Source organism: Miscanthus floridulus, chromosome 6 (assembly GCF_019320115.1).
Source record: "Miscanthus floridulus cultivar M001 chromosome 6, ASM1932011v1, whole genome shotgun sequence".
Classification (NCBI taxonomy): Eukaryota; Viridiplantae; Streptophyta; class Magnoliopsida; order Poales; family Poaceae; genus Miscanthus; species Miscanthus floridulus.
Genome location: NC_089585.1, coordinates 14,193,080 through 14,214,798, shown reverse-complemented (window position 1 = coordinate 14,214,798; position 21,719 = coordinate 14,193,080). Strand labels below are relative to the sequence as shown.

The window sequence follows — 21,719 nt, the reverse complement described above, 5'->3', positions numbered from 1 at the left end:
CCGGATCCGTGCAGGTGCCCGAAACAGGGCGGATTACAGGGTGATGATGAAGGCGGGCGATCGGTCGCCGTGAACCGGCTCGGTCGACAGTGGCGGCGGCGATGCAGAGTGCCGATGCGCTCGCGGTATTCTGGACCGCGGTTCACTCCAGGCAGTTTTTTTATAATTATATAAAAATCGAGACAATTTGTTCCCCGTACAACAAACTTGTGTCGTGCCCAGATGATAAAACTGACCCAAGTATACCAATTGAACGATTCAAAAAAAAAGTATACCAATTGAAGACTCGGCCCTCAATCGCTTCATATCAAGACTCGGCGAAAAATAATTACCTTTCTTTAAACTACTAAAAAAACAGACAAGTTCGAGTGGACAGAAGAAGCCAACGAAGCTTTCAAAAGACTGACATACCTCACAACCTCACCCATTCTCACACCTCCAAAGAAATACGAGGACATAATGTTGTACATTGCGGCAACTTCTACTGTGATCAGCACAGCGATAACCGTAGAAAGAGAAGAAGAAAGACGCGTATATAAAGTACAACGACCCGTATACTACATCAGCGAGGTGCTGTCAGAATAAAAAATCCGGTACCCGCATGTGCAAAAACTACTCTACGCCCTCCTAATCACTTCACGCAAGCTTCGCCACTATTTTGAAAGCCACAAGATTACCGTGGTGACAGATTTTCCACTCGAAGACATCCTACACAATAAAGACGCAACATGACGCATATCTAAGTGGGCAGTTGAACTTGATGCTCTAAATATCGATTTTACCCCACGGAAAGGCAATCAAATCTCAAGCCCTTACCGATTTTGTGGCCAAGTGGACAGAGATTCAACAACCCATACCAAATACCATCATTGACCATTGAAAGATGTACTTTGATGGATCGCTCAAGCTAGGTGGAGCCGGTGCGGACGTTCTCTTCATTTCTCCAGATGGAAAACAACTCAAGTATGTCCTTCAGATACTATGGCAAGCCACAAATAGCGAAGCAGAATACGAAGCCCTCATCCATGGACTCCGAGTAGCAATTACCCTTGGAATCAAGCGATTACTCGTATATGGCGATTCGGCGGTAGTCGTCCACCAAGTCAATAAAGATTGGGACTGCACCAAAGAAAATATGGACGCTTACTGCGCTGAAATACGAAAGCTCAAAAAACATTTTCAAGGATTGGAAATTCTACATGTCCTGCGCGATTCTAATATTGCAGCAGATGTACTCGCCAAGCTCGGATTAGATAGGGCAAAGGTCCCACCCGACGTATTCATAGAGGAGTTATCAGCTCCCTCTATAAAACAACCCGGTGAGATAACCTCTGAACTCCCAGCAAAAGGCACCCAGATTTTGGTAATCACCACCTCATGGATCCAGGTTTTTATCGATTATATCAAAGAGTAGAAGCTACCAGCAGATAAAGTAGAAGCTACCAGAGTTGTTCGCAGAAGCAAGAACTACGTCCTAGTAGGGGACAAGCTGTACAGAAGAGCCGCATCATCAGAAGTACTCCTAAAATGTGTCTCGTTTGAAGAAGGCAAAGAGATCTTAATTGAAATACACTCAGGGTACAGTGGGAATCATGTCGCTTCAAGAACACTAGTCGGCAAAGCGTTCCGCACTGGATTCTACTGGCCAACCGCTTTGAAAGACACAGAAGAACTCGTCAGAAAATGCAAAGGTTGTCAAATGTTCGCAAGACAAGCTCATGTACCAGCACACAATCTCATCTACATCCCTCCCGCTTGGCCTTTCTCCTGCTGGGGGCTAGATCAAGTAGGACCTCTCAAGAAAGCAAAGGGCGGTTTCGAGTACATCTTTGTAGCAATCGACAAATTCACCAAGTGGATTGAATACAAACCACTCGCAAAATACAGCGCAGCCAAAGCAGTCGAGTTCATCCAAGACATTATGCACCGTTTCGGCATGCCAAATCGAATCATCACAGATTTGGGTTCTCCCTTTACAGCTACAGAATTCTAAAGTTGGGCACAGGATTGCGGTTTCGGCATAGACTACGCATCAGTCGCACATCCAGAAGCCAATGAACAGGTAGAAAGGGCTAATAGACTTATACTAGCCGGATTAAAACCAAGATTATACGAAGAACTAGTGGACTATGGATCAAATGGATTGAAGAATTACCCAAAGTAGTATGGGGGCTACGGACTCAAATAAGCAGAGCCACCGAATACTCACCCTTCTTCCTAGTTTATGGATCAGAAGCAGTACTACCGGCCGACTTAATCTGGACGTCACCAAGGATAGAACAATACGACGAAGGAGAAGTAGAACACACCCGGAAATTAGAACTCGACAGTACGGAAGAAGTCAGAGTAAATGCTACCCTTCAATCAGCCAGATACCTCCAAGGTTTAAGACACCATTACAACAAGAATACCCAACCTCGATCACTCCAAATCAGAGATCTAGTACTAAGAAGAATACAAAAAACTGACGGACGCCATAAACTACTCAGTCCATGGGAAGGTCCTTTTATTGTCACAAAAGTTACTGGACCAGGCACGTATAAGTTGATAACTGAAGATGGAAAAAAAATCAACAATACATGGCACATCAGCCAACTAAGAAAATTCTACGCGTGAAAAACAAATCAAGGAAGGATATACGTACAAGCTACAAGAGATCAACGTTTATGATAAATAAAGATGATTTTCCATGACCATACGTGTATTACTATGGATTTCCCCCAGTTGTTTTCAATAACCATGTAAACGATCATGATCAATAAAGATGGCTCTCCTCGATAACAGATGTCTTATTACGAATCTTCCCGAGTTGTTTTCATTGAGCATACCGGCTGAGAGCAAAAGAGCTGAAAAGATGCTTGAACCCGCCGATGAGAGTAGCTAATAAGCTAACACCCGATCCAAAAAGCAAAATGGCTGAAATCACGCCTGAGCATACCGGCTAAGAGCAAAAGAGCTGAAAAGATGCTTGAGCTCGTCGATGAGGGTAGCTAATAAGCTAACACCCGATCCAAAAAGTAAAATAGCTAAAATCACGCCTGAGCATACCGACTGAGAGCAAAAGAGCTGAAAAGATGCTTGAGCCCGCCGATGAGGGTAGCTAATAAGCTAACACCCGATCCAAAAAGTAAAATGGCTAAAATCACGTCTGAGCATACCGATTGAGAGCAAAAGAGCTAAAAAGATGCTTGAGCCCACCGATGAGGGTAGCTAATAAGCTAACACCCGATCCAAAAAAGCAAAATGGCTGAAATCACGCCTGAGCATACTGGCTGAGAGCAAAAGAGCTGAAAAGATGCTTGAGCCCTCCGATGAGGGTAGCTAATAAGCTAACACCCAATCCAAAAAGCAAAATGGCTGAAATCACGCCTGAGCATACCGGCTAAGAGCAAAAGAGCTGAAAAGATGCTTGAGCCCACCGATGAGGGTAGCTAATAAGCTAACACCCAATCCAAAAAGCAAAATGGTTGAAATCAAGCCTGAGCATACCGGCTGAGAGCAAAAGAGCTAAAAAGATGCTTGAGCCCGCTGATGAGGGTAGCTAATAAGCTAACACCCGAACCAAAAAGCAAAATGGCTCTACAACCAGAAGAAAGCCAGACAAGCACTCGACAAATCAAGAAAGTGTGTCAAGACAATGATCTACAAATACCGAGTTGTTTACACGGTGTATATGAAAGCTAGACAAGCACTCGACAAATCAAGAAAGTTTGTCAAGATAATGATCTACAAATACCGAGTTGTTTATACGGCGCATATGAAAGCCAGACAAGCACTCGACAAATTAAGAAAGTTTGTCAAGACAACGATCTACTAAAACCAAGTTGTTTACATGGCGCATATGAAAGCCAGACAAGCACTCGACAAATCAAGAAAGTTTGTTAAGACAATGATCTACAAATACCGAGTTGTTTATACGGCGCATATGAAAGCCACACAAGCACTCGATAAATCAAGAAAGTTTGTCAAGACAATGATCTACTAAAACCGAGTTGTTTACATGGCGCATATGGAAGCCAAGCAAGCACTCGACAAATCAAGAAAGTTTGTCAAGACAATGATCTATAAATACTGAGTTGTTTACACAGCACGGTTAAAAGCATGACAAACACTTGACTAAATCAAAGACATCAACAAAAAATAAAGGATTTTCATTCAAAAAAGAAGTATAATATCCTTATTACAGAGGCCAGAGACTAAAGTCAAAATACATCAAGCATCGCCATCAGGAGAAGAAATATCAATATCAAGATTGTCTACAATCCTCCTAGCCAAATCTTCGACCTCAGGCTCCATCTTTTCAACAGCATCAAGATATTCTTGACTCTCAGCTTCCTCCGCAATCTTGGACAGGGGCATCTCCGGAGCAAGAACTTGGACCTGAGCAAAAACATTTCTGGTACATAGTTGGGTGCATCTCTTCATGAACTCCTGGAAACGGGTCAGAACTTGGGGAATAAACTGAGCCCAAGATTGACCATCATCCGATGGAGTCCGGAGAAGATCGGCTACTGACCGAAATGATTTCCACAAAGCATTCTATTTCTCAGTAGCCGTCGCCAACTTACCATTCAAGACTTCAACTGTTTTTTGGGCCTACACAAGATCCCTGTCAGCTCCATGCCTAATCAACTTGGCAAGCATGAGTTCTTCCTCAACACGAATAATTACCTCTTCAGCCCTGTTGTGGCTATTGCGAGCGAGTGTCTTCATTTCCTCAATACCCTCCGAAAGCTTTTGCTTTTCAACTCGAAGAGCTAAACTAGGCACCAAAAACAAGTCATCAGAAAGGAAAATTCGAACACAAGAGGAAACAAAAAGAACCCGCAATACCATTGCACTCATTCTTCATGGCCTCCACAGCTGCATCCCTCTGCTTTCCTGCCTCAACCACCTGGGCATGGAGAGCTTTCTCCTCCTTTTGGTGCATTTGACGCTCGGTCTCTATCTCGGCTCGGCAGAGATCAAGCTCTATTCTTAGAGCACTAACCTCAGAAGACAACTTTTTCTTGAATTCAGACGAGAAAAAGAAGCCAGTATGATCCCGAGAAAAAGACTGAGCAAAAAGAGAAAGAGAAAAACAAGACATAAGAACAGAAGAAAGACGAACATCTAAAGAAAGAACTTCAGAAAAGACTTACCTGGAGCTTTTCACCAAAAGAAGTCGTGAGGGTACCCCAAGCAGCGGTCAGCTCTAACAACCGATGAGTGGCATCGAATTGTTGCACCACATCATCATCTAGACGCTGAATGCCACTAGGAAGAGGAGCAGAGGGAGAAGCCGGCTGAGGCAAAGAAGACAAGACCAGAGCCATACCCTAGGAAGCCCCGGCTACCTCCCCAGATGGCTCCACCGCCATGGCCACGGTCACCTCTAGGGCCAACAAATCAGCAGCAGCGGGATCAACGGAGAACCCTATCACCCTCATAGCCACCTCGCCGACCGCACATGCCGAGTCCAGAGACTTAGAACACAGGGGCGCGTCAGAAGACTAAAAAGAAGTCGACTGAGGGTTGAGGGAAGGCGAAGGCCTGCAAGATGATAAAGAAAATCGACGATAAGAATATGAATCAGAGAAGGGGAAAACAGAAGCAGAGAAACATAACCAGGATTCACTCACTTAGCTATCTTCTTCTTCATAAAACCCCCAAGACCAACAGAAGACCTTAGAGGGGGAACTATAGAAGCAAAAATATCGCCACCACCTTGCAACGGGAGTGGCGTGGTCGAAACCGGAGCTCTAGAAGAACTCGAGGTCGACGATCGCTTACTACAAGAGAATAAGGTCAAAGTCAGGACAAAAAGAAGTGTTCAACAGCAGAAAAAGCAGGAAAACAACTCACCGATGCGTAACAAGGGCCGCATCATCATCATCCTCTTCCTCGTCTCAAGCATGGCAACCACAGCGCCATCTGAAAAAGAAGAAAAGTACTCAGTTAGAGGCAAAAGCAAACATCAAAAAGACAAAACATATTAATATGCTCACCTAGGAGCACGCTACCTATAACTTGAGTACCTGGACGAGTACTCGATTGACGAGACTTCTTGGCGGCGGACAAACCGAAAGAAGAACAATCTACTCGCCCCCTTTTTCCGACACTGCGGGGAGCTCGAGGAACTGGACGAGGAACATACTCTACATATGTGTCAAGAATAACAGAAGAAACACCAGGAAACATCATAGTGGTTTGAAACTTACTGGTTAAAGATGCCCCAGCAAGATTCTCTCCAAGCTCCACAATAGTGGGGCAGTCATCAAGGGGGATCGGGTCAACAAAGTTACGCCCCAATTCCTATAAAAGAGTAAAGCAACCAGACAACAAATATGAAGCGAAATTGGAGACAGTAAAGGAAATAAGAAAAGTACTAGCACAAGAAAAAACAACTCACAGCAAGAGGCGGGTTGTTAGCACAATACTCAGAGACAGTATGCGGGACGATGCTTACTCCTTTCAACATCTTCTGAAGGCGCTCGAGTACCTCTTCTCCAGTCAGCTCAAGGGCAGGGACCATACGAGAAGGGTCCTTCGCTCCAGAGTATTCAAAACCATAGTTTTCTCGCTCCTTCAGAGGTTGAACATAGCGGCAAAGGAAACTGGAGACGATGCCAAAGCCGGTCAAGCCTTGCTGTTTCAGAGCACATATCCTCTCCAAAAATGGCTTGATCACCTGGAGCTCATCCACCATCATAGGATTCTTCTCCCATCGGTCGTTAACCATAGGACCAGAAGAAGAATGGACAGCAAGAGGAGGGATCATATTGGCAGCATAAAACCAGTCGACACGCTAATCCCTCACAGAATCAACCAAATCATAATCAAAGAATCAAATCTTATGACCCTGATGAAACTGAATCCCGCAGCCACCAAGAACATGGGTGTCATCGCTGCGGGGTTAGGGCTTCAGACGGAAGATGTAACGAAAGAGAGAAAGAGAAGGAGGAATTCCAAGAAAAGTTTCACAAAGATGAACAAAGACAGAAAGATGAAGGATAACATTGGGAGTAAGATGGTTCAGGCTAATCCCAAAATAATTGAGAAAGCAATGAAGAAAAGCAGAGGCAGGAAGGCAAAGACTAGCACGGATAAAGGAGACAAAGAACAATCTCACCAGAGCCTAAGGTTGGAACCCGATGCTGGCCTGGAGCTCTCCACTCAGCAATCTCCTTGTCCTGGATTAGGTAATCACTGACCAGCTCACGCAATTGATCCTCAGTGGTAGTCGGAGCCGGCCACACCTTCTGAGCAGCCCTCATGGCCATGAAGTCTTGATTTTCAATCACAGAAAGTGATGCCTCCTCGTCTACAAAGGTTGCCTAGGACTTGCTCACGGATTTCTTCCTACCCATATACTAGTGAAAGCAATAAGGAACTGAGAAATGACAATGGTCAGGTGGCAGCGCTCAGATGACGGTGACAATGGCGATGACGGAGTAAGAACTAGGGTTTCAAGGCAAAGGCAGGGCAGTAAAGAAAAAGAAGAAAGAAGGCCTTTAAATAGATTTTTACAGCAATAAAAATGCGGCCCATTAGGCCCATTTTAACACGGCATGTGAAAACAACGGTTCATTTCCCAACACAACTGACAAAGCTGAAATGACGGACGGCACACTTCTACACAACGGTACAGTTCAACAGGCAGATTTCAGACTTATCCATTCCGCACCAAGGCAGAGTTAACATATGGCTACAAAAAGAACTCATCAACAATGAAGCAATGAAGGGTTGACAAACAAGGAACAAAAGAATTCAGATCTTATAGAAAGAACTCGGGAATCTCACAAACAACCAGGAAATCAACAGAAAAAAGAATGACAACCCAGAAGACAATATTCTTTCTATTATAAATGACTTCAAAAATTACAAGATTACACATCTTACAAGATCCAACGAACTCGGTACCACGACGAACAAGATAGCAAAAAGGAACCTAGACACAACTAGGCTCCGGAACGACTACGTGTTCCAAATCGCTACTCGGTAGAACAAACCGCACTCGGCTACATTGTTTTCTTCAAAGGACGGATACATAACATCCGAGGCGGAAGTCAGTAGCACGGCGGGGCAACATGGAACAGGGAAGCCCAGCAGGCATCTGTCTACCCAAGTCTGACGTGACACCAGATTAGGCATTGATCTGCACCGGGCAGTCGCAGGGCAAGCAAGGGGGATTTACCTAGAATAGCTGGATGAAGGAACATATCCCACATCACAAGACTTCCTCCAACTACCGCAACGTACCTCCTGGTACAATGCCACTGCGAGATTAGTCTACCTCTAATCTCTATCACAAGACTCCCTCTAGCTATGACAAGATATACAAGAGCTAAGAGATATGCCCAGGGGCTGCTCTACTTCAGAAACTATCATATTCATGGCTACGAAGATTTTAGACCACTCAACAAAATGCTCGATGAATCAAAACAGCACACCAGGAGGGTATTTATAGACCAAAGAAGCGGTGCACATGGACTAGGAGCACCAACAGAACAAACCTAACAAAGGGCGCAGTGAAAAGACATAATTCAATGAAAGAGGACTCAGGCGTGAAGGAACAGTACTCAAGGACAAGCATATTCGAAAGGATATACCAACACTGTACAACTCATGAGCAAACGGCATTTACACTCAACCACTACCATACAACCACATCTGACAACAGTAGACTACCAGAGAATATGCCAAGACCCTGCACCCGAGTTCTTTTTGGGTAAAAGAACCTAGATATACGCTCGAAGGCTGCAACAGAAGAGGTTTTTTAGCTCTTTTGAACAACATAAGATGCGAGACCCTCCAACTCCTTGTTCCAAATAGCAAGAGGCTCAGAGGCTACACTCAGTGAGTGCACTTTTTTCCTTGAAAAAAGTGCACGTCACCAAGAAGATTTCTTCAAGACAAACAACTTCAAGGACTCATGTCAAAAAGAACCCGGACCAAGCAATATCCGAGTTCTTTTTGATAAAAAACTTGGACGAGGAATCAAAACAATTTCAAGACAAGACCCTCCAGCTTCTTGTTCCAAATAGCAAGAGGCTTGGGGGCTGCACTCAGGTGGATGTATTTTTCTTAAAAAACACACACCAATCGAAGATCCCAAGAAGTGCTACACGGTTTCACTCAGGAAAGCACTTAGACAACGCTTGTTCCTACTCAGCAAGACCTGAAGGAACAAGATGAGGATTCTAGAGCTCAACCATAAAGTGCTCAGGGGCTTTTCGATACGGGACCCACCGGATACCCCATAATGCAGGGAGAAGATCTAGTCTAACTAGGATTTCTTTCCCTGTAAACTTAGTAGTAGTATTATTCTGTAATCCTATGAGGAATCTTATTGTAAATCGACTAGGACTCTAGCCTTCGGACTATATAAAGGAGGGCGGAGTTCCTAGAGAAGGAACTGAGGCAACACAACACTTGACAATCAATCCAACGCAAAGGCTAACGCCGACTGGACGTAGGGCTATTACTCGATCATGATCGAGGGCCCGAACCAGGATAAATCGACTGTCTCTTGTGTTTACCATCAAGTTTTGCATACGCTGAAGCCCGAACAAACTGCCCCGGGTACCCCCATGGCAGGCTATCGGTGGTGAAACATCGACAGAATTGAACTCGGGACTTTGAGGTACTACTAAGACTTTTATAACTACTAGGCTATAGGCCCTTTCATAGACGCTATACATATATTTGTACAAAACGAGGATTACCGGATAAAAGGGATCATCTAACAATATGTCTAAGAACTAAATTTATATCTATATATTTATATTGATGAATCAAAATTCCATTTTTTATCTCTCTTTAACACTTAGACAGTGGACACTTTTTCTCACCCTGTTTTTTTTATTTGATCCAAACTTATGATACATACTCGTACGAGTTAGAACAACTCACTTCTAGTGATGATTGATATACGGTCCAATTTCAATACGTATTGGGCCACACTCTTCATCATATCTCATATGTGACCTAGACTTTTTTTAATATAATGGAAATAAAAGTTCTAGCTTCATCATTCCTCTATGAGTAAGAATAGAGGAATAATCAGACCAATTATTACAAACTCACACTAAAGTGAAAAACCAAGGAACCACTCCTGATGTTTAAGATGATAAATGAAACTCAGCCATGAGAAGCAAACAAAAACATGGCACTAGACTATAAAAGCCTACATGCCTCCACAAAGGGATGTCTTGTGTTCATCTAAGCGCTCTAATTGAGTCTAGAATCGGAGCTAATATGTCCCGTGGAAAATTACCTGCAAAAAGTTTGTTTTTGACATTTGTGGAAAACGAAATTGTACAAGAACAGCTCGTGTCTAACGATGATAGGAAGTCGTATTTGGGTTTCATCGCAACACATGAGCACCTTTGCTAGTTAGAACTAACTGTGGTCTGTAATGGACCAAGAGAAGGCAAGGGAGGATCTGCAACTAGGGCTATTGAGGCTCCAGCCTTGGTCTAGCCAAAACAAAGCGATACTCCTCTTAGGGCCCGTTTGATAGAGATTCACTAGCTCTAGATTCACCAAATCTAGCTCCACTCTACCAAAAAATTTCCAAACACTCCAAATCCACTAAATTCGGATTCACCAAAATAGTGGATCTAGAGGCCAGATTCACCAATTTGGTGGAGCTCCTCAAGGGGTGCTCCACAAACTCAAGTTTGGTGGAATTGAGAAAAATTACCCACCACTGTCACTTGTTACAGAAACAGTTCGATTTTTTCTTTCGCATCTTCCCCATCATGTCTTCTTCCCCATCCGTTCGCATGACCAGCCCCGCCGCGCGTTGCCCCGGCCGCGAGGGAGCCCCGGCTGCGAGGGAGCAGCCTCGCCGCACTGAGTCACCCTAGCCGTGAGGAAGCCGTCGTCCATCCGCGCCTCACCACAGCCGGCCTGTACGAGATCTGCAAGCTCCGCTAGAACCTGCCTCCGGCTCCGGCTGTGCCGCGCCCAGCCATACTAGGACCGGGCACGAGCTTCACAAGCCTCATGTTCACTTGGTCCATCCACACCACCACCATGGCCGGGCGTGCCACGCCCTGCCCGTGTGCCCTAGCCCGTGCCTCCCCGTAGCTATACCACCTTGACGCCGCGGCCATGGTCACCGGTCCACCGGCACACGTGTCCAGCAGGAGCCCCCTCCCGTCGAGCCGTTCTCTATCCTAGGACCACACGGGTCAGGCGTTGCTCGCCACCGGTCTTGCCCTACCTCGGGCTAGGCCCTCGCCGTCGGGTGGCCGCGCCGGCTCGTGTGGGCACCGTGTACTGCCGGTCCCACCCTCCCTCAGTCGGGATTCGACCACCGGTCGGTCCTCCCCTGCTTAGGCCTGAGCCGGCCGAAGGAAGAAGAAAGCGTTTTTTTTCTTTTTGCCTCCTAATGCGTGGGGTCTGGAAGAAACTTTCTTTTTAGAGCAACTTGAAGAGATTCGCTATATCCTTCCTAAATGCTAGGAATAGAGATTTTGGTAAAAAAACCCTCCAATAGCTTTTCTAAGTGGTTATTTAAATATAGCCATCTTCTATTTCGGATTTTTCGCTAGTCAAAAACAGAAAACAAGAATAGCTCTCTGGTGTGCCCACGAGATATAGAAAAAATGTTGGAGAATGAAAGGATATAGAAAGTGATTTTTATACAAATGACTCTCTGAATAATAATTTAGAGAGTGAGATTTAGAAAGGCTCCTAGATGCTCTTAGACATTGACATGTAGGGCCTACAAATCTGGCTATTCCAAAAAAAATGATCTTGCGTGAATCTAGAGCTACCGTTTACCTAAACAGTTCATCAGTAGATTCATATATCTCAGCTCCACGAGGAGTTGATCCACGGTGAATTTTAGATCCGATTCACCTTTTGCAGCGGTGGACCTCTACTAAATAGGCTCTTAGGGTGCGTAGGAATCCAGATTCTCATAGAAATGTTTTGGATTCAGATTCTCTCAAGAAACATTTCTGGTGAAGAATCTGAATCGCTGAAGCTGTTTGGCTGTTAGGTTGGATTCGGATTCCAAAAAATATTTTTTTAAATAAAAATTACATAAATAAAAATATGCTCCAAAAAAATTCTATACTTTTTGTGGGTGAAGAACAACTTAATTGCAACCCATTTTAGTGTGTTGTACTTCTAAAGTATTAACTAAAAAAATAAAATGACTATTATATAGGGCAAATTAAAAATAGAATCGGTAGAAATCAGCGTGTGTCCGTTTCACGTTCTCACGTAGAAAACCAGAATCGTTTCAGATCCGATTAATGCACCAGCGCACCTGTTTGGCACCGTTTCTAGTCTAGTGATTCAAATCAGAAACAGAACCGTTCCATCTATCCAAAGGCGACGTTAAATTTTCTCCCTCAATAGCCTGGGAAACTCTGACCTACAAGGCCCAGCCCTACCCGACCAGACGTCCTTGTTGGGGTTTAGTCCCACATCGTATAGTGATAGTGGGGGAGCACAACATATAAAGCAGGAGAACACTCACCTATCAGGCTAGTCTTTTGGGAACCTGTGGGAAGCTAGCTCCAAGATCGTGAACTCGGTGGTCACCACCGGTTCGAACAATTGGTATCAGAGCAGGTACCCATGGTTAGGAAAATACTAAACCCGATAAAAAAATCTCGAGTGTTGGGGTTTAGTCCCAACCCAAAAGACTAGCCTAATAGGTGGGGGTTATCCTGCCTTATATGTTGTGCTCCCCTACCATCGCTACACGATATGGGACTAAACCCCAACAGTCCTAACGTCCAGCCAGCTCGGCCATTCTCTCCCAACCTCCATCTCTCTCGCTAAATCTGCGAGCCTTTGGCGGCGACGCTCGCTCCCGTTATTCTGTTCCGTTGTTCCACATCTTACCTCGTCCTCAGAACGTCATGTCGGTCCCTTGCTAGTGCTCGTTGATCGGCCTCACCACCTAGGCTCGAGTCAGTAGGAGGCCAGGAGCCCTCATCGCCTGCTTGGGGTTTCAACTCCTGTGTGTTGTGGCCTGGGCATGGGGCACCTGGTGGCTGGCGGCCTGGCGTAGTGAGTCAGAGAGGCCACAGGCCAGGGGCTTAGGGGTAGGGCGTGCAAAGAGAGCCAAAGAGGCCAGACCATCTGCTGAATGCTGCTCTTCATTTTCCAATTTCCAGTCTTGACTCTTCGTTGTTATATCTTATGTGCTTTCATGTTGCATCTTAGGTAAACTGTTAAACATTAAGTACCTATTCATCATTTCATCCCATTTTAGTTGGTGATTGTCAATATGAATTTCTAGTTGCATGTCAGGACCCCTGACACTGAAGATGATCAGGCTGATGAAGAGGAGAGGACTGAAGAAGAAGGGAAGGATGATGAAGCGGCCTTGGGCCGAGACAACGCTGGAAGGCCCACAAGACCAAGCAAGCCCAACCCAAAATACTTCAGCCCATAGTGGAAGGTGGCGTAGAGGAAAGGAACGTTGCCATGAATGAGTACAAGAGGAGAACAACATCGTGGGGAAGGAGTTGAACAATGAAGCGAGAAGCTTAGGCTTGGTCGGCTGTGCCCGTAGAAGAACACGAGACGAACTCATTGTAATAGATCCAGTTCTAGATTCATAATCCAATCCACATACTCGAACCAATTCGTGTTCTATTTCGCTATGGATTAGAGTCATTACATCTGGTATCGGAGGTCAAGCGATCCATTGGGCGCGGCGGCGCTCTCGCCGATGGCAGGTGTGTGGTTGTCGATTTCTTCTGCTTCGATCTAGACTCATAATCCCCAACGGCAGGTTGATCTCTGTTCACTGCTTCTAAGCGGTGTTCGTGAGATCCCATAGGTCCGCGCTGAGGTTGAGTTGATTGGCAAAAGGATCCCAACCCGTTCTGTTCGTCCACATCGCTAACCTGCCCGATTCGTCCATTCTAGCGGCGCCGCCGGAGTACTTGCTTCACCTGCAGTATCTCACCAGAGATCAAAAGAGAGTTGCGGTGATGGAGCAGCAATTGGGGGATCTCACTACTCTGCTTCAGGAGACGCAAACTCAGAACCAGTTGATCAAGCGAGCTCTCGACGACAACACCGCTGTGCTAAAGGACTTCGCAATCTGGAGGCCACAAGTGGATACCAAGGTGGATGAACTCGCTTCATCGGTGCAGAACCTTCAGATCAAGGTGGATCAAATGGCGTGTTCGCCCGTTCATCCGCCGCCAACTGATGCCGCCTTCGCCACCGAGGAAATTGATCTGACGAATTTCGCCGCTCCTGCATCATCGGCTACTTCTTCTGGTGCAAATTTAGGGCCAGCTGTCGGCCACGGCTCTGCACTTCATCTCCAGGGTTCTAGCAATGGTGTGGTCACCACATTCCTACCACCCCCGGTCACAGGTGCGAAATCCAAGTCTGACATGTATTCTGCACCCTATTCTATTCATGAATCTCTGTGGCATCATGCCCTGCATCACCCGACAAATCTGCATTCTGCTATACCTCCCATGGAGTTCCCTAAATTTGATGGCACCAATCCTAAGTTGTGGAAGAAAGATTGTGAAAGCTATTTTGAGATTTATGCTGTCCCTAGTAATCTGTGGGTCAAATATGCTGTCATGAATTTTGTGGGTTCGACATCCTTTTAGAAACACTCGGTAGAAGCCTTTTTGCATAGAGCCAGTTAGTCTGATCTTTGCCATGCTGTTTGTGAGCGTTTTGATAGGGACCAACAAAACCATCTGCAGTGGCAATTTTTCCGTGTTAGACAGCATTCCACAGTTACTGAGTACATTGAGTGTTTTGATGAGCTCATCCACCAGCTTATGGCTCATGATCCCACCATTAGTCCATCCTTTATAGTTAGTCATTTCATAGATGGTCTTAAATATGAAATTAAGTCTGTTGTTATTATTCAGAGGCCATCGAGTTTGGATATTGCTTGTTCTTTGGCTATTTTACAGGAGGAGGTGTTGATGGGGTTTTCAAGAAAAGATACTCGCCGTTATGACCTTTCACCATCTTTCAAGTCTTCTTCACCCAATCATTCAGTGGGGTCTTTCAATTCTTTTAGACCACCATTGCCGATCACTGCTCCTGATGACAGGAAAGCCATTGATAACAGCAAGACAGTCAATTGAAGAAAAGTTGCCTGCTATTCAAAATTATCATCGAGCTAAAGGTCTTTGTTTCAAATGTGGGGGAAAATGGAGTGCCACACATAAGTGTGATAATACTGTATCTTTGCAAGTGGTTGAGGAGCTCTGGCAATTCATTCAAGATGACACTATTCTAGTCCATTCTCCAACTGAAGATTCTGATTTAGGGGAAGATTTGATGGCTATCTCACTAAATGCGGTCTAAGGATTAGATAGATAGAGTTGTATATATAGCTTCCCACTGCAACTCAGTGAAGTGAGAGAGTTCAGTTTTGCCATCTCCTCTACAGAGTTCCGGCCAATGCTGGTGCTTGTGCTGTGTGTGTGCTCTGTTCTCCCTCCCTCTTCTACCTCCAGCCATAGTGTGTGTGCGAGAACGCCGGTGAGCAGTCGGCTAACCCCTCCGAGAGATCTAGGGACTAACAAGTGGTATCAGAGCCGTACAAGCGCCGTCGTCGTACTAACAGCTGGCGATGACGGATGGTTCAGAGGTGGACGATAGCAGTGGCACTGTTGTGGCTGCCCAGCCAGGACAGGAGGTCATCGTGCGCACGGTGCAGAAGGTCAGCGGCACCAGTTGGCCGATGCTGACTCGCACCAACTATGGCAAGTGGACGGTGACTATGAAGGTTAAGCTCAGAGCCCGACAGCTCTGGAATGCCATTGACAAGGGCACCGACAACGAAAAGGACGACATGTTAGCATTTGAGGCTATCCTCGCTTGAAAGCTCTAGTTTGGTTTTGGTGAATTAATGAAACCCTAAGTGCTAACCTAGTTCATCAAGTGATCATGAGATAGGTAGCACACTTCAAGTAGAGAAGCAAATGAAGATCATAACATGACAATGGTGATAGCATGGAGATGATCAAGGGCTTACACTTGAAGAGAAGAAAGAGAAAAACAAAAAGCTCAAGGCAAAGGTATTAACCATAGGAGCTATTTTGTTTTGGTGATCAAGACACTTAGAGAGTGTGATCACATTTAGGTTTGATAGCCGTACTATTAAGAGGGGTGAAACTCGTATCGGAATGCGGTTATCAAAGTGCCACTAGATGCTCTAATTTATTGCATATGCATTTAGGATCTAGTGGTGTGCTAACACCCTTGATAATATTTGTGAAAATATGCTAACACATGTGCACAAGGTGGTTGTAGGGTTGTAGGCGCTTTCGGGAAAATGAAATGTCTATTTTCTATTACGCCGGATGCAAAATTCTTGGTGATTGGCACATTTGGACAAGGGTGAAGAAGTTAGAGTTGAAATGGAGTTGGTCGAAATGATGCTGGCGTCGATCTACTGACCGGACGCTGGGTCACTCAGCGACCGGACGCTGAAAGGCTACATCCAGTCGAGCTGTTAGACGGCACAGTAGGTAGGGTTGAGCACCAGATGCTAGTCTACGTCCGATCAAGGTGGACCGGACGCGTCCGGTCGAAAAAACATGCCTCGGGGAGCTTACTGGAAACGACCGGACGCTGGGGCTTCAGCGTCCGGTCAGTTTTGACCGGAGCGTCCGGTTAGCTTCGTAGCCGTTGGAATCTGACGAACAACGTTTGAAGGCGATGACACGTGGCGTCCATCGGGCGACCGGACGCTGAGGGCCAGCGTCCGGTCAGTGTGACCGGAGCGTCCGGTTAGAGCGCGTTTTGCCCAGTGAAGGGGTATAACGGCTCTATTTGATGGGGGCTCTATTTATAGCCCCATGGCCGGCTCAATGGACAACTCTTGCACATTTTCATTGACATAGCAACCTTGTGAGCCTAGCCAAAGGACTCCCACTCATCTACATCATTGATTCATCATCATAGTGAGATTGAGAGTGATCCAAGTGCATTGCTTGAGTGATTGCATCTAGAGGCACTTAGTGATCGTGGTTCGCTGCGGATTTTGCTTGTTACTCTTGGTGGTTGCCGCCACCTAGACGGCTTGGAGCAGCGAGGATCGTCGAGTGGAGGTGGTGATTGTCTCCGGCTCCGATCGTGGTGATTGTGAGGGGTTCTTGACCTTTCCCCGGCGGAGCGCCAAAAGGTACTTTAGTGAATTGCTCGTGGCTTGTGTGATCCTCATCTTGTGTTGGTTGTGCGGCACCCTATTGAGGGTTTGGCGTGTGAAGCCAATTAGCGCGTGAACCTCCAAGTGAGTGAATCGCCACAACGAGGACTAGCTTGCCGGCAAGCAAGTGAACCTCAGTAAAAAATCATTGTCTTCATCATTGATTCCGAGGTGATTGGTCTTCATTGTTATTCATCTTTGTGATTGATTGGTTCTTCATCTACACGGCGGTATAACTATCCTAACCACTCTCTTTACTTTACCGCAAACTAGTTGACAAGCTCTTTAGTGTAGCTAGTTGTGAGAGCTTGCTTGCTTTGTTGGTGTGGCTCTTTAGTTAGTCTTTGAGAGCACACTAACATAGGATAATGTCTTTGCTATTGTGTGAATAGACACTATCTAAACTAGAATTGTGGTAGGTGGCTTGCATTTTAAGTAGGCTAGTGCAACACTCGCTTCGCCTCATAATTGTCTAACCATTTGGTTAAGTGTTGTTGTAGAAATTTTTATTAGGCTATTCACCCCCCCCTCTAGCCATTAGGACCTTTCATCGCTGCTGTGCCAGCAAAGTACAGGGAGCCGTTGGGGAGAAGAACTCTGCTAAGGAGGCGTGGGAGGCCATTGCAGTGATTCTTGTCGGCTCCGACCGTGCAAAGAAGGCGACGGTCTAGCTACTAAAGCAGGAGTACGTCAACCTCAAGTTCAAGGATGATGAGTCGGTGGAGGACTTCTCCCTCCGCTTGCAGTCGCTCATCAGCAAGCTGATGAGCCACGGCATCACCATCGACGTAGAAGAGGCGGTCTCCAAGTACCTCTACTCCGTGCCGGTGAAGTACATCCAGATCATTCTCTCCATAGAGACGATGCTGGACTTGTTCACCCTCACCATTGAGGATATGATAGGTCGTCTATGGACGGTGGACGTGCGCATGGAGCAGGCCACAGCAACAATGGACAGCGGCAAGCTGCTGCTGACAAAGGAAGAATGGGCTGCCCAGATGAAGGAGAAGAAGTTCGAGGAAGCCTCCTCCAGCCACGGTGGCGATGGCAAGCACCACGGCAAGACTTCTTCGAAGAAAAAAGAAGAAGAAGATCGACCCCAACGCCTGCCGGTGCTGCGAAAAGATGGGCCATTGGGCAAAGGAGTGCCCAAATCGCAAGCAGGAGAAAAAGGCTAAGGCTCATTTAGCGCAGACTGATGAGGATGATGAGGCCACTCTCCTAATGGCAACGTTCTGTGCACTGCATGACGTTGAGGCCAAGGAGAAGGGAGTGGTGATGGCGGTGGAAGGGCATGGCAAGGCTCTGAAGGCTGTCAACCTCGACGAACCATGGGCCCAACTCCACCTCGGACATGTGGGTAGCGAGCAGGAGCAGCTAGGGTACTTGGACTCTGGCGCCAGCAACCATATGATGGGCTCTAAGGCAGCCATCTCCGAGCTCGATGGCAATGTGACCGATACGGTGAAGTTCGATGACGGCTCAAGGGTGGCGATCCGAGGATGCGGCGCCATCATCTTCATGTGCTAGAACGGTGAGCATCGTGCGCTATTGGATGTATATTACATCCTGTAACTGCGTTCAAGTATCATCAACATTGGCCAGCTGGATGAGCGCGACAGTGAGGTACTGATCAAGGATGGCGTCCTCAGGATCAAGGACCAGGAGCAGCGGCTTCTTGCCAAGGTGAAGAGGTCCTAGAATCAATTGTACCTACTCGACTTGAAGGTGGAGTAGCCGGTGTGCCTGGCAGCATGGCACATCAAGGAGCCATGGCTGTGGCATACCCGATTCGGCCATCTCAGCTTCGACGCGCTCGGTCGGCTGGAGAAGATGGTCCGAGGGCTGCCCCATATCAAGCACACAGGCGAGCTGTGTGATAGCTGCCTGACTAGGAAGCAGAGGAGGATGTCATTCCCAAAGGCGGCCAAGTATCGCGCGGTGGATGCTCTCAAGCTCGTCCACGGTGATCTCTACAGGCCAATCACACCAGCCACAAATGGTGGTCGATGGTACTTTCTCCTACTCATGGATGATTGCCGTCGCTATATGTGGCTGCAACTCCTGATGAGCAAGGATGAGGAGGTGGAGGCGATCAAGAGGTTCCAGGCATGGGTGGAGGCAGAGTCCGAAAAGAAGCTACGCGTGCTGAGGATAGATCGCGGTAGTGAATTCACTTCGGTGGAGTTCGCTGCGTACTGCGCAGATCAGGGTGTGGTGCAACACCACATCACGCTGTACTCGCCATAGCAGAATGGTGTGGTGGAGCGGCGGAGCCAAATGGTGGTTGGCATGGCTCGATCCATGATGACAGCCAAGAGCATGCCGGCAAGGTTCTGGGGTGAGGCGGTGACCATCGCGGTGTTCATCCTCAACCGCACGCCCACAAAGGCCCTGAAGGATGTGATGTCATTCGAAGCTTGGTATGGGCGCAAGCCAAGCATGTCCTTCCTCCGGACATTCGGCTGCATCGGCTACATCAGGAAGACAAAGTTGGTCCTCACCAAGCTAGAGGACAGGAGCACACTGATGGTGCTCCTGGGCTATGAGGAAGGTACCAAGGCATACCGGCTCTATGACCCACCTAGAGGTAAGGTGGTTATCTTGCGCGATGTCGTGTTTGACGAGAAGGCGGCCTAGGACTAGGACAGTCCGGGCATGAGGGAAGTTGGCGACTTCACCAGCACATTCGTCGTTGAGCACTTGGTCATCCACGGTGGTGGAGACGCTAGAGAGGAGGTGCCGACCACTCCAGCAACATAGCCGAGCACTCCGAAAGAGGTGCTGAGCACTCTAGGAGTGGTGCCGAGCGGTCCTACAGTGGTGCCGACCACTCCAGGACGGGTGTCGAATGCTCCCGTAGCGGAGCCAAGAGGTCTTGCAGTGGTGCCGACCACTCCAAGACTGGTGTCGAGCACTCCTGCACTGGTATCAACCACTCTAGGAGTTGTGACGAGCGATCTAGTAGTGCCAAGCACTACAGCCGGGGGCCGAGCACTCTTGGTGCTGTGCTGACCACTCCAATAGAACATGGGACTCCATCGACGCCGATCGAGTTCGCCTCACCTCCAAGCGACATCACTGAGTTCGTGGATGCCTTCCACGATGGTAAGAAGGTGCGGTTCTACAGGCTGGACAACATTGTCGGCGGCATAGGGTCCTCAGGCCTGGTGGGTCAGCCGCTTAATGACCTAGAGCTGCTTCTCGTCAGTGCAGAGGAACCACCCACGTTCACGCTGGGGCGAGTGCGATGCGAATTGGCGACGGGCGATGCTGGAGGAGATGAAGGCGATCGAGGAAAACGAGACTTGGGAGCTCATCGATCCACCTCTAGGATGTCGTCCAATCGTCCTGAAGTGGGTATACAAGGTCAAGCGGGACAAGCACAGTGCCATTGTCAAGTACAAGGCGCGCCTTGTCGCCCGAGGCTTTATTCAGCGTGAGGGCATCGACTTTGAGGAACTCTTTGCACCGGTAGCGTGTATGGAGTCTATTCGACTGCTGCTAGCTTTGGCATCGGCGAAGGACTGGCGCATCCATCACCTGGACATAAAATTGGCCTTTCTCAATGGTGAGCTGGCTGAGATGGTCTTCGTCAGGCAACCTCCGGGTTTCATCGTCAAGGGAGCGGAGCATAGGGTGCTCCGACTGCGTAAGGCGCTCTACGGACTGCGGTAGGCCCCATGAGCATGGAACGCCAAGCTTGACACCACGCTAGGGGAGCTTGGGTTCACACGATGCGCAACCGAGCACGCGCTCTACACACGGTGACGGGGAAGGAGGAGCTCATTGTCCACGTGTATGTAGACGACTTGATCGTCACCGACACGCATGCGGAGGACATCGACAGCTTCAAGCTTGAGATGGTGGCTCATTTTCGAATGAGTGATCTCGGCGCGCTCTCCTACTACCTCGGCATCAAGGTGAGACAGGGGAAGAAGTTGCTCATGCTCGGTCAGAGTGCGTATGCCTCGAAGCTGTTGGAGCGGAGCGACATCGCTGAGTGCAAGCCATGCGTGACTTCGATGGAGGAGCGGCTGAAGCTGACAAAGGCCAGTACCGCGACGAAGGTAGATGCAACACTCTACAGGAGCATCATCGGCGGTCTGCGCTACCTAGTCCATACGAGGCCGGACATTGCGTTCATCGTGGGCTACGTCAGCCGCTTCATGGAGGATCCCTGAGAAAATCACTGGACCGCGATGAAGCGGCCGCTGCGCTACATCAAGGGGACAGTGGATCAGGTGATCGTCTTCCCCAAGACCAGCAGAAGCGGGCTACAACTCACTGTGTTCAGCGATACAGACATGGCGGGGGACATCGATGGATGACAGAGCACCTCTGGTGTGCTCATCTTCCTCAGGTCGACTCTAATCTCATGGCTGTCGCTGAAAAAGAAGGTGGTGACGTTGTCCACGTGCGAGGCAGAGTACGTGGCGGCGGCCACAGTGGCGTGCCAAGCTGTGTGGCTGCGCCGGCTGCTGGGCGAGCTGACCGGTGTGGAAGCTCACCCACCAGCACTGATGGTGGACAACCAACCCGCCATCGCCCTCATGAAGAA

The 21,719-nt window shown here is 47.6% G+C and overlaps 1 protein-coding gene across 1 annotated transcript; it reads left to right on the top strand.

Annotated features, from left to right (window-relative positions):
• The first annotated feature begins 18,202 nt into the window (after nt 1-18,202).
• Nucleotides 18,203-19,408, top strand: LOC136460236 (uncharacterized). The gene is made up of 3 exons (XM_066460022.1): nt 18,203-18,681; nt 18,745-18,852; nt 18,964-19,408. Exons 1-3 carry the CDS (start codon nt 18,203-18,205, stop codon nt 19,406-19,408), a joined length of 1,032 nt encoding a protein of 343 aa, XP_066316119.1.
• The last annotated feature ends 2,311 nt before the right edge of the window (nt 19,409-21,719 follow it).

Excerpts from the sequence above, each read along its gene's own strand:
- LOC136460236 (XM_066460022.1), top strand. The coding sequence starts at position 18,203 with ATGGCAAGCACCACGGCAAGACTTCTTCGAAGAAAAAAGAAGAAGAAG. Across the intron at positions 18,682-18,744 it reads TGCGGCGCCATCATCTTCAT|TATCATCAACATTGGCCAGC; the intron begins GTGCTAGAACGG and ends ACTGCGTTCAAG. Across the intron at positions 18,853-18,963 it reads CTTCTTGCCAAGGTGAAGAG|CTTCGACGCGCTCGGTCGGC; the intron begins GTCCTAGAATCA and ends CGGCCATCTCAG.